Source organism: Clinocottus analis, unplaced genomic scaffold, assembly GCF_023055335.1.
Source record: "Clinocottus analis isolate CAN_PGR_092001 unplaced genomic scaffold, fCliAna1.0.p SCAF_20, whole genome shotgun sequence".
In the NCBI taxonomy this organism is placed as follows: domain Eukaryota; kingdom Metazoa; phylum Chordata; class Actinopteri; order Perciformes; family Cottidae; genus Clinocottus; species Clinocottus analis.
In genome coordinates this window covers 12,954,404-12,969,291 of record NW_027175932.1, presented here as the reverse complement: position 1 = coordinate 12,969,291, position 14,888 = coordinate 12,954,404, and the positions used below count along the sequence as shown (strand labels likewise).

Here is a 14,888-nt window from a genome sequence, read left to right as displayed (position 1 = left end):
ACCCCAATAGGCTCCAGCGTTCACTGCATCTAATATCATGCTTGTGCTAAAGTTAAAGCTACTGAACGGCACAAAGCGACTGCTTCTGCTCCACCATCGGCCACAGCGTTACGCTGGAAAGGTCTTGGAAAGAAGAAACAAAAGCAAAGAAACCCAAACCGTGATCAATCCTATGGAAAATGTTGTATAATGTTTTAGATAGCAGGATGGCAGTGAGCGGTGTGTGCATGACCGCTGTCTCGTACTGTGACTTCAATGACAATGTGCGTCTATTTACACCAGTAAAAGGTAGGAAATAGGTGTTGTTGATTTTTTTTTATGTTCGATCAACTTTTTTTTTGAAGCAAATACAAAAGTTGTAAAAGTGATTCAATCTTTGTGGTCATATTCTTGGTGTCAAACATAAGTAAACCATGTCATGAGATGTGTTACTTCAGTACAGTAGGATAACAACAGAAACTTGCAGATGGACAGCCAGAGAGCCACAGTGTGACGACTTCAGCCTATCACTGTCACAATGCAGCACATTGACCTAACAAGTGCACCTCCGCCTCATTTACAGCCAGGAAACCCCTCGGGGCCGATGGGCCCTTTAAATTGAACGGGTTAACATCGAGGGAGCGTGCTCGGTAAATGGCAATGTTTGTAGGATTCATCGAATGTAACACACTGACATTTTGGCATGAAGCCTCGGCACCTAAACATCACTCAAACAGAACGCCTATATCACAAATCTGCCATTCACAGACGGAAGAAACACAGAGTGCGCGTCACAATAACAACAAAACATGCACAGGAATAATAACATATGTACCACCAGCTTGTGATTTATGTCTAATGCATGTCACCAACCAGCAGAACGAGATGATTACAGGGAAGCGTCATGCTGTTGAAGGAAGCTGCTTCTCCAAATGATGATGAAAGAATTGGGAGGAATGTGGACAGCATTTTCCATCAACAATGAGGAAGACGGACAAACTCACTTTAAGATGTTTTATGGCTAAACTCAGTCCCGCTGATTCATTCAGCAATCCAACAATACGTCCTTTACCAACGAGCCGATGGCAAACATGGCCTCCCACAGCCCTGCATGGTGTAGGACACATCTGCATATGAACCTGCCAGGTGAATTATTCAGTCAACATATGCTGCGTGTATCACACCAACTGCCGCTGTATCTTGTGTTCTGCAACGGTACGATGGCACGCATCAGATCCCAGCGATACAAACCAACCCGGTGTTAAATTATTCACTCGTCTCTCACCAGCCCCCACGGAGCTTGAGAGCAGTCCATCACATGTGACAGTCCACAGGGGGGCCGAGCCCGTTAATTCTTACACAATCCAGTGATGGCTGCCTCCCAGTGGGGTTGGCTTTAATGCATGGTTAAAGCATGAAAACGATGCATACCCAGAACAACAGCTTGGCAGGGGTGCGCTGGTGGAACCGGGGGAAGAGAAAGCCCGTTTGAAGGTTTGCTAGAGTAAAAGAAACGCTCTCAGGTGATTGGATGATGAGACATCCTGGAGATGCCTTAGCAACACTGCTGCTGCCCCTGCCTGACCACGTACACAACCAATCACCATGAGCACACCTGATCCTCGGGGTCAGGGGAGCGGCCCCAGCGTAACCGCTGCTTCCTCTTTCACGGGAAAGAACGGGAAAAGGAAAATCACCATCCCTCTGGGAAAAAACGAGGGGGAGGAAAAGAGAGAAGCGTGGGAGGAAGAGGAGAGAGAGAAGAAGATAAAGACTCCCTGGGTGATGGAGGGAGGAGCGCAGGCCGAATGCGGCTTTCTTCTTTATTAGTTTACAACTTTTGGGATTTGAAACTTTAGGACATTTGACACAAAAGATCCTGCGGGTAATCTCCCTCTAAATAATCACCGGGGTGGACGACAAACACCACACAGATACGACTTCATGTTGACAATATTTCTGTCACTAAACTTGCATGTGGACTCCAAGTTGGTCAGCTGTGGAGAGACAAACAAACACACAGAAGTCTAACTGGAGCCTGGGGAATAAACCTAATCTCATGAAGTCAGTCAGGGAGCTGAGCCCTGAATGGATGGTCAGACACTTTTCTTTCTTGCCGAAAGATGAGAAAATTGACCATTAAATCCATTAAATATAATGCTACAGCTAGCAGTCGGATTAGCTTAGAGCCAATACTGCAAACCGAGGGAAACAGCGAGCTATGCTCCGCATAAAGGTGACACAATCTGCATCCCTCAAACTCCCATTTAATGCCTAATTGGTTGTATCCGTACATTTAATACATTGTGTAAAAAAAGTAAAATGGCTAAGCTAAGCTAACAAGGGCTCCTGGCTACTACATCACATTTCTGTTCAGACATGCGAGTGGTGTCAAGATTCTCATCTAACTCCCAGCAAGGAAGCAAGTAAAACATAATTCACAACATGTCGAGCTATTCCATGAATTCTTTTGTGCCACCATTTCCTCTGTATCGCGGATCTGGCTTGCATCACAGTCTATCCATTCTGCACAGATAATCCCCCCATTACAAAGTGAAAGGTGGCAATCACTGGAGTGAGACAGAGGCTGACACTCTACATCTCTGCAAACGTGTGTTGTAAGTACAGCAATTCTCTACTGCTGGGTTCAACTATAAAGCCTGACAGAGGAGTCAGGACGAGACTTCGGGGACGAGACATAACCCGTCGAGTCGGGGCATTTACGGGCGCAAATCCCACCGGAACCGCAGAAACAACGCCGGGAATATGGAAAACCTTCCAAAAAGCTCATCTCGCTCAAAAACACGTGTCCCTGAGCTGAAGACAACGGTTAAGATGGAGAGGGAGAGCTTCTCTTTTGGCATGACACACATCCTCAAAAACCCAAACGGTAGCCGAATTGAGCCAAATCATTTCCCGTAGCGGATGAATATTTGATGTCTCTCTTTGCTCATCTCCGCTTCAAGGGAGGGTCTCCTCACCTAGAAATCAGCTTCCATTTTGTAGAATATGCTGCTCTCTGTTTTGTTGTTTGAATTAAACTGTGCTGATGCCAGAGCTCCAGAGGGCACCGAGGGGAACCACAAGTGTGTATTAGCTTGTGATTTTTGGATATTTCTGTTTGTCAGCTTGTTAGCAATCATCCAGAAAAACAGACTGTATCACAAACCCAAGGGCAGGAACACACCTCGCTTCTTGTGCCTCGTCGAAAAAAAAAAGGTATAAAATGTTGTTGCCAGGCAGCGCACGCGGCAGCACGTCTGTGTGGCTTTAAAGAGTAGAAGAAAAAAAAATGAAAAAAGAGAAAAGAGCACTCCCTGACACTCAGGTCTAAAAGAAGAAAAAGAATAAAGTACAATCATCTTCTTTATGAGATCTTAATAGTGCTACAAATGTCAGACCTGATGGATTACTGCGCCTTCGCTGCGCTGCAATGTTCCCCGGCTTCGCCTGGACAATCATTACGCTTATCAAAAGCACTTCATTAGAGGAATCAGGTCAGAGGGGGAGAGCGTGTGTTTGTGTGTGCATCCACTATCTGTTACAGTCTGTGTATGCATCGTGGTAGGTGTGTATGTCTCTGTGTATGTGCGGGTGATTATACAGCAGCAGAAATGCTTCCTGTGCGTGTTTATGTTTGCGTTCATCTTTTCCAGTACACATGACAGAGGCTGCTGCTGCTGCTGTCCTCAAATCCCACATTCTGCTGACGGCGCGAACTCGACCCGACGCCTCCATCGATCCACTCGTCGCCGCCACGGATGAATCTCACCCCATCGAGGTCACTGTGTTTCGGTGTCAGACTCAAAGTAAAAGGTAGCCTCCGCTACGCTCACCGTCAGCTGTTGCCCTCCACAAGCAAGAGCCCTGGACCATCAGCGTGCATGATACCGCTTTACACCCCCCAAAAAAACGGATTTGTCTCATTCTTATGGATATTATTCCCTTCGTATTCCCAGAGTGGTTAACATAAAAATTTTAAAAAAGCATCACAAACAGCGAGTAAATATGTATTCCCGTGTGGGGGGTCGGCCACATGAGGTGAAATGAAAGACTGGAGGCGCTGAGGGGGAGCAGAAACTCCACCTTCACACACCCCCACCCCACCCACCCACATTCGTCTTTATAAATAGCTATTAGGAGATATGGAACGGAGGAGCTGCTGGGAATTCAAACAACGGCAGCAATTGGACCAACACGTTCTCTTTTTGGTAAAGAGAACAGCAAAGCACGCGATAAACAAACTTTCATCCCTCGGCTTGCGCACACATACAAGTGGAATACAGCGAAAGCCAAAGCTCTGATTTGTTTTTCTTTTAAAAAGCAGCACACGCGTACACATAGCGAGAGAAGATGAAAGGAGAGCAGCGCGGAGCAGAGAAGGTTACAAGACAACGAAGAAAAGAAAAGTTTTGCCTACCTTTTTCTGGTCTTCCAGCTTTTGACTCGTCGACTTCTTGCCATGCTTGCTGGCTTCCGGTACATCCATCCCTGGTCCAAATAACGTGTAACTCCAGAGTAAAATCACGGGAAGTAAGTTGAGGAGAATCCACACGGCTACAGTTTCCCAACGAGGGCCCGTGTCCGGCTCACGCCTTCACCCGGACACAGGCGATCCATGGCAAGGTGCTGCTTGGTACGGTTCAAGTCAAAATGAGTCTGAGTGTTATCAGCGCGGGGAAGTTCTCGTTGGGGAACAGGAGGAATACCAAACAGGTAGCGAAAGGCTACAGAGTGAGCGTCATTCTGGTGACTGCGGTGAAGGAAACGCCGGAGAGATGACTTGCCTGCAGGTTGAGTAGTTGTACATGAAGATAAGGGTTATCCTGGCCTCAGAGTGCGATCCCCGGCTCCAGCACACAGACTTCCCTCCACATCTAAGGAAACAAGAAAGATAAGGCTCGCTATAATTCAAAATGCACAAAAAAAAAGATGAAGGGAGAAAAAAATAGAGGAAGAAGCACAGTTTTAGCTTAACAATTAATGCAAAAGCTCTCTGCCTCTCGGAAAAGTCAATATTCCCTTTGGTGCTGCACTGTACAAATGGCGAGGGTATCTGCATATCAAAGTTAATGTTGCCATGGTGCTCAGAGAGGGAGGGAGCAGGAGGAAGCTTCTGCTACATGCTGCTTGTTGTTTTTGATTGTTGTCTTCTTTTTTACTCTAAACCCAGACATTGCTTGAGAAGTAAGCTTACTCGCTATCCAGCTTCAAACCCGTCTGGCAAATATGAAACTTCAGGAAAAACATCTTTCGCTTTAGATTAGCGCAGGAAGCAGGGAAAAAACAACCAGCTGGACTCCAGGAAGTCACATATACACAGTAATCCCCCCCCAAAAAATAGTTTGTACTCTTTCCCTTCAGACAGAGCCGGGCTAGCTGCCTCCAGTGTTTGTGCTAAGCTCAAGATATTTAGGGCCAAAAAATCTGCAGAATGCTTTATGGCACGAGTTAATGTTTCTTAACACCAATGATATTTTTCAGGAAAAAGTTCTTTTTCTTCACTTCCCTTCATTGTGAGTTAAACAAATCAATATACGCAAAGCTATTTGAGTGGTTTGAGATGGGGAGAAGTGAGCTTTATGGGAACAGTGGTCTTAATTTGCAGTTAAGCTACTGGTAATATTTCTCGTGCGGTTACAAGAGAGGCTTTTGCTCATTTCAACCGTAGTTTAAAGTGCCAAGGTGCAACAATTCATTTCGCAATGAAATATTGATGCATTAAATGCCCCACATACAGTACACCTCCTGCAAACTGAAACTGCCTTTTCTTCTGAGGGCCACAGAGACAGAGCAATCAGGCCACACTAGCACATATACAGTGCCATATATATATATATAGTTTCCCCACACGCACAAACACGATTGCACTGTCACTGAAATCAATACTCTCTGCACTGCAATTCAGCCACCGTCCGTCCACAGGAGCCAATCAACCGCTCCAATAACCCTTCAAGGTAATGCGCTGTGAGATGAGCTTCAACGGAAAAGCCCCCCCCCTCCTCAGCCGACCGCCAACCTGCCTTGTGTTCTGCCTCCGTCTCCTCCCTGAGCACCGGCAAGATCTTTTCTTTGCCGCTAAACAATTACCCAGCTCCGGAGTGCCATGTAGCACTGCGACCCTGTCAGTTACTTAAGGGCAATCATGTCAAGTGCTGCCAACTCAGAGTAGGTTCTTAGGGGACATCAGGATTCAAGCGCTGAAGCCCGACGAGATTTTCCATTGAAAGCCAGAGTGTTAGCTGCTGGCAAAAAAGCTGTGAAAAGCATTGCTTTCAAGTACCATGGGGATGCTGTTCCATTACATTATGTAGTGGCCTCAAACAACAAGTAATGCAGAGGGAATATTTCCAGCAATAGGTGATGAGGAAAATTAAGCGTGCTCTCCTAAGACTAGAAACACCACGGAGTTTGGCACAGGCAATAACACCACATCCCAAAAATGCTAAACTTGCTAAAAGCACAGCTGTATTGCTCCTAGACTTCCCTATTCCCCTCAGCAGTGGAATTATAAGGAGGGGGGGTTTCTAAACTCATGCATACTGCATGAGTGCTAATTTGCTCCTTTTTCTTGAATATTACAAAAGAAACAATGAAACCTCACGGGGCGTCGCATGGCACACTTTCTGTTTGCTGCAAGGAGGAGGTTAGCTGGCAACGCTGTCACAGAGTGACAAGATGGCCTCCAATGTAGGCCACTGTGGTCAGAGGTCGTTCTCCATCTGCTTTTCCTGACAAGCAACAGCAGGTACAGAGCACCCTTACCGTGGAGGCAAGGACAACCGCTGCAGACAAAAAAAAGGGCCTGACTGGAGATCGCTCTACTGCATCTAGCTAGTATTATTTGTTATAGGAGGGGGGGGGGGGGGAATCGTGAAAAAACAAGCCATATTTGTTGAGGGAATGCTCCGATTATAACCACATACTAATCCACAAAAGGTCTGTGGATGAATGACAAATTGGAGGCAATTTATGGGAATACAATGACCACCATTATTCCATTATTACTATCCAACTGTCCTATCTCACTTTCTCTCTGGAAGCATCAATAATGCAGTTCAGTGTTGCAATTTCCATTCAGCAAGGTTTTTACTCACATGAATGTCATGAACAAATAGTCCTAGAAGAATGAGCTCAACACTGAATGCGTTGTGTGGCAACAGAGGAGCAATAGAAACAAACACGGTGAGGGAAATATCTGGTTGCCAATGTTTGAATGGCAGTCGACTTTTTTCATGGAAGGCATTTGGAGTTGACGTAGAAGCGGCAGAGGTGTCGCTAATGACGCTAACGATTCCCTCCTGTGACGGGTTAAAACAGTCTGTTATTATCGACAAATTAAACTCTATGAATGTATTTTTCTATATCGCATATTAACTTTATATTTTATCTCAAAAGTTAATGTAATATTGTCCGGCAGCCTTTTGCCTCCACCTGACAACTCAACAATTTATGTAAACAAGTTAGCTCGCTAGCTAGCTTGCGTGTCTCAAACTGATGTCTCGCTATCAGCTAAAGCATTAAACAGGAAACAGACTCACCTCTCTTAGTGTTTCTGAAGAAACACAACCAACTCTCATCCAAATATTACAGAGTGACGTTTGTCTGAGCTGGAGTCAGCGGCACACGCTGCGGCCAATACTCAACGCAGCACACGCATGTCTGCTAATCAATGGTAATTACCTGAAGCTGAGTAAGTCTGCCAGAGACAGTTGTAGTCAAAGCTGGTGACATTGACAGTACTGACATGAAACCAATCTCCTTGTCAGCACATTGACTATGTAGGTTATGGCATGATTAAAATAACTAAAATTCTCATTTGAAAACTGCACCACAGAAATATGGAGGTTGTGAAATGATAATAACCAAACGTTAATCTTTCGTTAACTTTTTTAAGTTAAAGCAAATTCTCTGCAATGTGCTCATAACGCTGTTCCAACATCATCGTGGGAGTGTTAATGAACACTGATATCACCGTTAGCAGCGGCCGCTAGCTAACCCGTCGCCATGTTAAGAGCTGTTTGGAGCCACTAGATATGCGCTGCGTTGCAAATCAAGCACCTATGAGGAAGATTGCAAAAAAACTCTCCCACAATTAATGAATTTGTCCTTGACAGCAATTAAAGCAAACTGTGCACAGCTCACAATTAGCTCAGAGTTGCTCTCCAATCATTATGGATGTGTATAATAATGATATACCAATTATCCAACTAGACCAGAAACATTTATTTAGTCAGATCATAAATAATTGAACAGGATGCTTTCAGTGTCTTCGACAAACATTTTCTTGTAATTGTTGTTGAAGAGAATATTAATGTGTGCTTTAATCCTCTTTCGGTTGTAAAGAGCCTTATTGGAAACCAAATCTCCATATTTATGAGGTTTCATCACAGCCTGGCGAGGAGCTGCGGATCCCACCTTCAATCTCTCCAGCTGGCCCACATCCCCCCTCACGCAGTGGCCTTTCACCGGCATTTGGTATTCAACGGGTGTCTGTAACTCTCCAAGTGGTCAATAAAGTTTGATTCATGGGCCCCGGGGCCGTAACTACACACTGCCGGCTTAATTCGAGGAGATGTAAATGATGGCCATAGATCCAGCCTGATTTCCTCGGGGAGAGTAGGAGGGGGTTGGGCGAGCATGTGCCGTAAATCATCACCTCAATAGGTCAGAGGTCAGACATAAGGAACGCCTCGCCATCGCATTAAAATACTATAATGCCCTAATGGCATTCCTTCAACACACACCTCATTGCATCAGCCTCGGTGAGAATCAAGGCCGATCAAAATCACATGTGATATGGCTGCTAAGATGAAATATATATGTATGTTTGTGTTGCTTTCAAATGCATTTCTACAATCTACAAAGTGGAAAGTAATATTCTCACACAGGTATTCACTACGGAGACAACTGCATGGAGAGAACAAGAGTAATGGGAATATTCTTAGTAATTAGAACATTTGTAATAGCCTCGCCATACTTCACTTGGCTCCACAATGGGTCATTAATAATACTGATAAATCTAATAAATGCAAGAGGAATCCCTTGCTTCACATTAAAGCATTAAAAAATGGAGTGAGCTGACCACTCAGCAGTTCCAGTGTGGAAATCAGAGGAGAATTAAAACACACTTTCACAAATGACTCATTAAAGAGTGGACAACTGAGTACAGGCAGAAGGTCTGCTCATAAGGGAAGTGTGGTGGAATGAAAACAAGCAGCAAAATATCGAGAACATGAAAATACACCCACTTTTCAACAATAAGCGCTTCACGGAAGAACTGGAAGCTTTATGAAATATCAATAACCATCCTACAGTATATTTACAGCGCAGCGTGGCAATGGGGACCATATGGGAGAACAAAGAAACCAGATGCTTCAGCAAATATTAATGAATGTGTACTGCCGTACTGTGTTAACATAAACAAGCCTGCAGAGGCCATATGTTTGTGTGTAGGTGTGTGTGTTGTTCTGCTGCAGACAAAATGTACGATCGACCAACCGCTGTGAATCTTTCAAGGCGCTGGACAGTCAGACTCCAGATGAGAGCCGCGCGCTCACTTTCAGTCTGCTGCATCAGCTGAAGTCAGCCAATAGATGGTGAGCATGCTGTGGTGGATGGTCAAGGAAATGCTCCTTCCTCTAAAGCTGAGAGGCCGTTAAGTGCAGGGAAGGAAGCTCTAGCCAGCCATAAAGACCAGGAACATAACAGCATGTGAGACACTGACATGCAATAATACAGAACTGAGCTCCACCGTCTTGAGTTCATCATCTTGGTTGTCGCTTGGTTTTTGTTTGTCCATTTCATTTTTTGGCTGTCACCATATTGTCTTTTTTTTAACCAGAAGTGAAACAACAGGTTGGAGCTCAGTACACCCGAACGTAGAACAGGACATTTATAATTAATAACTCACAAAACCATGAAAGGGTTCACAACTCCCAGACAATGCCGTGGATGCTGCCTGTCATTCACAAGGTGAAAAGATGTTTAAATGTTGCACATTTTGGTGAATTTCAAAAGTATGAAGGTTGTGCAGGAGAGGTTAGAAGTGAAAGATGGCTTCCCCTACTGTATATTAATAGTCATACTTGATTAAGGGTTTAAAAGATAAACACAATTTGCTGAAGAGTGTGTTGTGGATTATGTAAATGTCTGATGAATACTTTAAAAAGTTCTGGAAAGCGCTAAGCAAGTCATGAGTTAGGCTTTCATATTCACACAAGTTGTTCACGTGAAAGATGTAAAGTAGTTTGGATTTACTGAAGAGCAGAGCAGACGAGAATTAGCTGGAAAACTGAAACGTTGATGAATGTGCGTCGTCTCTGGTAAATAAACAAGTCAAAAGACTAGAAGGGAGTTTAGAGCGACAGGTTTCTATTCAAATATATCTCAAATATTAACAGAATTTTGGGAAAATCCACAAAAAAGAAATGCAGATGCCTGCTTGATTGCATCCACCAGCATCATGTAGTTATTGAACGTTGGTTCGTTGAGATAATAATAATTCTCCAATCAGCAAACCATCACACCAGTGCAGAAGAAGAGGACGTGATAAATAATTAGAGCCTTTTGTCGTTTCTGCTCTGGGTTTATGTTATGTGCAAATTGAAATATGAGCATGAAAATTGGTGGATGGAAACGCACCTAGAGAGAGAAATAACAAGAGAGAGGAGACAGAGAGAGTCGTGCAGGTGGGGAAAAGCCTCGGGAGCTAAACTGACAGAGTGTAAAAACTGTGACAGCGAGCGAGCAACAGCAACGTCTGGAGATGCACCGAGAGAGCAACAGATGCACGACAAGTCAATGCAAGCAACGCAAAGTCCTCACTGCAAAGTTACACACCAACGACCCCGTGTGTGTGTGTGTGTGTGTGTGTGTGTGTGTGTGTGTGTGATGGACGATGTGCAGGTAGCATCACGTTTCAGCGATACATTTCATTTGCATGGAAGCAACAATGTGCACCAAACACGACCCTGGCTATTTTGGTTGTCAGGGAAACTGCGGAGAGACGGGGGTAGCTGGTGTGTGTGTGTGTGTGTGTGTGTGTGTGTGTGTGTGTGTGTGTGTGTGTGTGTGTGTGTGTGTGTGTGTGTCGCTGCAGCTTCCTTGGCTCTCTTTAACAGGGTAATCACTATTGTGAAGGTGAAGACTGACACGAGGAGGAGCAGCTCATTAGCTTGAGGAATGCATGTCGCGGTGTCAATCCTCCGCTGTTTGTTTTGTTCCACACACTCGCCCGGGCCTGACATCCTCCTGGCACTCGGCTGTTTATTGTATTCCCAGCGATGACACAGTGTTTGCCGGTGACAGCAAAATGACTCAGGAACGACACGAGGACCTTCACGGCTAAAACAGTTTGTGCCGAGCACCTGCTGGCCGGGGGTGTTTTAAATGTCACACCGGAGAGGTTTCTCAATTAAACAAAACAACTGAATCAGGAGTAAAGAAGTTAAGCTGAGACTTTAGCAGCTTGTACATCATGTCACTCGCCACTGGATCAGGGAAACACAATGCTGAGAGGTAGCATGAGAGCTAATAACAGAGCAAACGTGGCAGATCTTACGTTGTTTCCCCTTTTAGATTCATGAAGGGCTTGTGTGTCTTTAGAAAGCTCAGCCTCCGCAGCATTAAGCTCTGTAATCACTTCATTGTGACGTGGTGTTGGCTAATTCCTGGCCAGCGAGCGCGATGAGTTATCCTTCATCCTTTCTGAAATGCAGACGGCCTGGCCGGGCCATGCTGCGGTGGAACTAGTTTGTGTTGTCCTGCTGCCAATCTTCCTCTCGGTTATTGAATGTGCAGAGCCTCATGTCTTAAAAGCAGGTCATGTTGAGGAACACACTTTGAAGTGGGCTCACATTTGCAACGTGCTTGTGTCATGAAACATGGTCTGATCGTGGTGTAAATCATGTCCCGTGCATGTTAAGGACAAATGCATCTGTCATTCCTTTTTTTACAAAACTACTTTTTTAGGTTGAGCGTGTCATGGAAAGGCTTGAAATCACAACAAAATTACCATTGAAAAAAAAAACCACATAGTTTGTTTCGTGTCTCTGACCCAGACCTTCCTTTAATTAAAAAATCCTAGTTTCCTTCAATGGGAGCGCCATTTCCAGGAGACGGGATGTTAGTGAAGAGACCATGAGATGTCAATATGCCAATCGGGTAATTGATTATGGAAACACTTTTCCAATACGCACTACGATGCTCTAATCCCCAAACGCTGCTGGCTGTCTGAGGTTAGCGAGTCCACCAATTAATAACAGCAATGCAGAGCCACGATACAAGCAATCCTTTAAAATCCTTTTTCTCACAAAATGCTATTTACAATTTGACTTCATCTTTCAACTTCATTTGTCCCAGAAGAGCAGCACAAAGTGCAACGTAAAACAAACATGCAACAGAATGAGTCAAAGTTGCACAGACTCGTAAAAGATTAACAAGCAAAACTCATGAGAACAGAACGCAGATCAAATCATGATGATTATCTGCTGTCCCCCTCCACAGAAGTATGAGCATCATTACAGCACGATGATCACAACCACCGAGCTGCAGCAGAGTCACAGATCAACAACAGCATCATCCCACGAGGAGGCCTGAATGTTCCAGGCCGAGCTCCCTCCTCGTCTCCAGGTTTCTGCTCTCGTGGCTGGAGTGGGGATGAGTGTTTGAATCTGTTTGTCTTGTTGATGAGGGGAATCTGAAGCAGGAGCCAGAGGCGAGGGCGTGAACCTCCAGATGAAGAGGGCGGGCGCCGTCATGCAGAGTACGACCACAGACGACTGCCACCTCTCTGCTGGAGGCCGAGCCGCTTGGGTTCACGACTTCAGCCGCCGCATGCCTGGACTTCATATTGCCACAGCCACGCACGGGGAAATGTTTAATTGACTCAATGTAGGCGAGTTTCCAGAAGTAGAAATGCTGTTGTCGACCTCTCCTTCAAGCCTTTTCACCGACTTGAAAAAAAAGGGTTTAGAAACATGCAAATATCTATCATCGCTGCTTAACACGGCACCGGCAGCGTTTCCATTGCCGCTAATACTCTTCATACGTCGATAGCTGAGCCGGCGCCTCGCAGCCGATGTTCTGACTCTCCTGGATAACTATAATCTAATTGTCTAAATCAATCCACAGTGGATTACAACACGGTGTTTTCTTAACTGCATTTTTTAAATGAATCCACACAAATCCGATCTCGTTCTTCACGCGACCCTCTCACTTTAGTCACTGTGAATGCCTCCCTTCTCTCCTCTGCCGACTCCCCTCTCCTTACTCTCACCGCTCATTAATCACAGGAATTGGACATCAGTTTGGAGACAAATAAATCTCCCTCGTTGGCCTCTCCAGGCAATCTGTCGCCTTTGCTCCATCAGTCTCCTTCTCTGTCTCGCTGAGGTAACCTCCAGTCTCTCTCTCTCTCCCTCTCTCTCTCCCTCTCTTTCTCTCTCTCTCTCTCTCCCTCTCTCTCTCCCTCATTGTGCCTGCTCTGCCTCCCTCGGCTCAGAGACGGGGAGGACGAGACGAGGAAAGAGAAAACACCCCCCGCTCCTCCATTCATCTACATACATTACAAGTCAATTACACTTAGATTACATGAATGTGCTTGCGATCCAGCCAAGCCCTCCTCTTCCTCTTCCTCCTCTTCCTCCTCCACGCGCCAAACCCATTCTCCACCGTCGGCGCTGCCCGCGTGGAGCATTATGGAGGCGCGTAATCTTGTGATATTGTGTCGGGATTAACATCAAATCTCATTATGCTGCGGCGGATCATGGAAGGAGGATCTTTTTCTACTCCTTTTTTTTCAAAGGCTGAGCGAGAAAAGGGGAAGAGAGAGAGAGAGAGTTGAGATCCATCTTAGTTACACATGATGGCATTTGGGAGGTTTGAGAGTGTGTTGGCTAATATGGGCATGTGGGCCTGTTGAACACACACACACACACACACACACACACACACACACACACACACACACTAGAACAAACCCAACTGGGGTCAAAAGGAGAAGTGTGGCGGCACAGTGCAGTGAAATAGGACACAAATCAAACAGTGGAACTCCCTCACCTCCTCTCCTCCCTCCCTCCCTCCCTCTCCTCCTCCCTCCTCTCCTCCCTCCCTCCCTCCCTCCCTCCTCACCACGCCTCGCCCCTCCAGAACCAAACACCTCTCCTCTGAGCGCTTTTCCCTGCAGCCGCATGCTCGCGCTTCATAAACCTCTCTTTTACTACCAATAGATCCGTGAAGGTTGTAATTGCGTAAGTGATATATGGCGGCTCAATTTCGCTCCGTTTTAACACGCCGACGCCCCAAAGTGGTGTTGAGGGGAGCGCCTCGTACTGTTAAATAAACCAGATTGTCAGGCTAAGTAAGGGGAGGGGGGGGGGGGGGGGGGGCACACGCACCCTACATCCCAGAGGGGTGTATGGCGGATAGGAATCAGGGTTTGGGAGGAGGAGGAGGAGGAAGGGGGGGGCACTGTGCACACACACACACACGCCTTTTGTTTCATGCAGATACACACGCCTAATTCCCATGCCCTGCATTCTGAACATGCTAACACACAGCCTGAAAACAAACATTGACACACACACACACACACACACACACACACACACACACACACACACACACACACACACACACACACACACACACCTCCCCCAGTGGTCTCACTAAATCACTCCGAGGCCCCAGCAGAAATGAGGGATAACAGCACAGCAGCGTTACAACCATTGATTGCCGAATGCATCATCTTTCCCCTCCTCACAGCAGGGCGAGGAGTGTGTGTGTGTGTGTGTGTGTGTGTGTGTGTGTGAGGGAGGAGGGGTAGTGGGGGTGTACTGGCTGGGAAAATAGCTTCCTTTATGGCAATCAAGTCCCATCAGGAGTGTTTGCACAGGCCAGCAGCAACA

General features: G+C 45.9%; 1 protein-coding gene across 8 annotated transcripts in view; it reads right to left on the bottom strand.

Annotated features, from left to right (window-relative positions):
* nav3 (neuron navigator 3) overlaps positions 1–14,888 on the bottom strand; it is a 302,596-nt gene that overhangs the window by 254,860 nt on the left and 32,848 nt on the right. For all 8 annotated transcript variants that reach the window (XM_068586930.1, XM_068586937.1, XM_068586933.1 and 5 more), the window contains one exon: positions 4,400–4,856. In XM_068586930.1, the coding sequence (XP_068443031.1) occupies positions 4,400–4,468 (69 nt within the window). In that variant the 5' untranslated portion in view covers positions 4,469–4,856. The remainder of the gene's footprint in view (positions 1–4,399; positions 4,857–14,888) is intronic.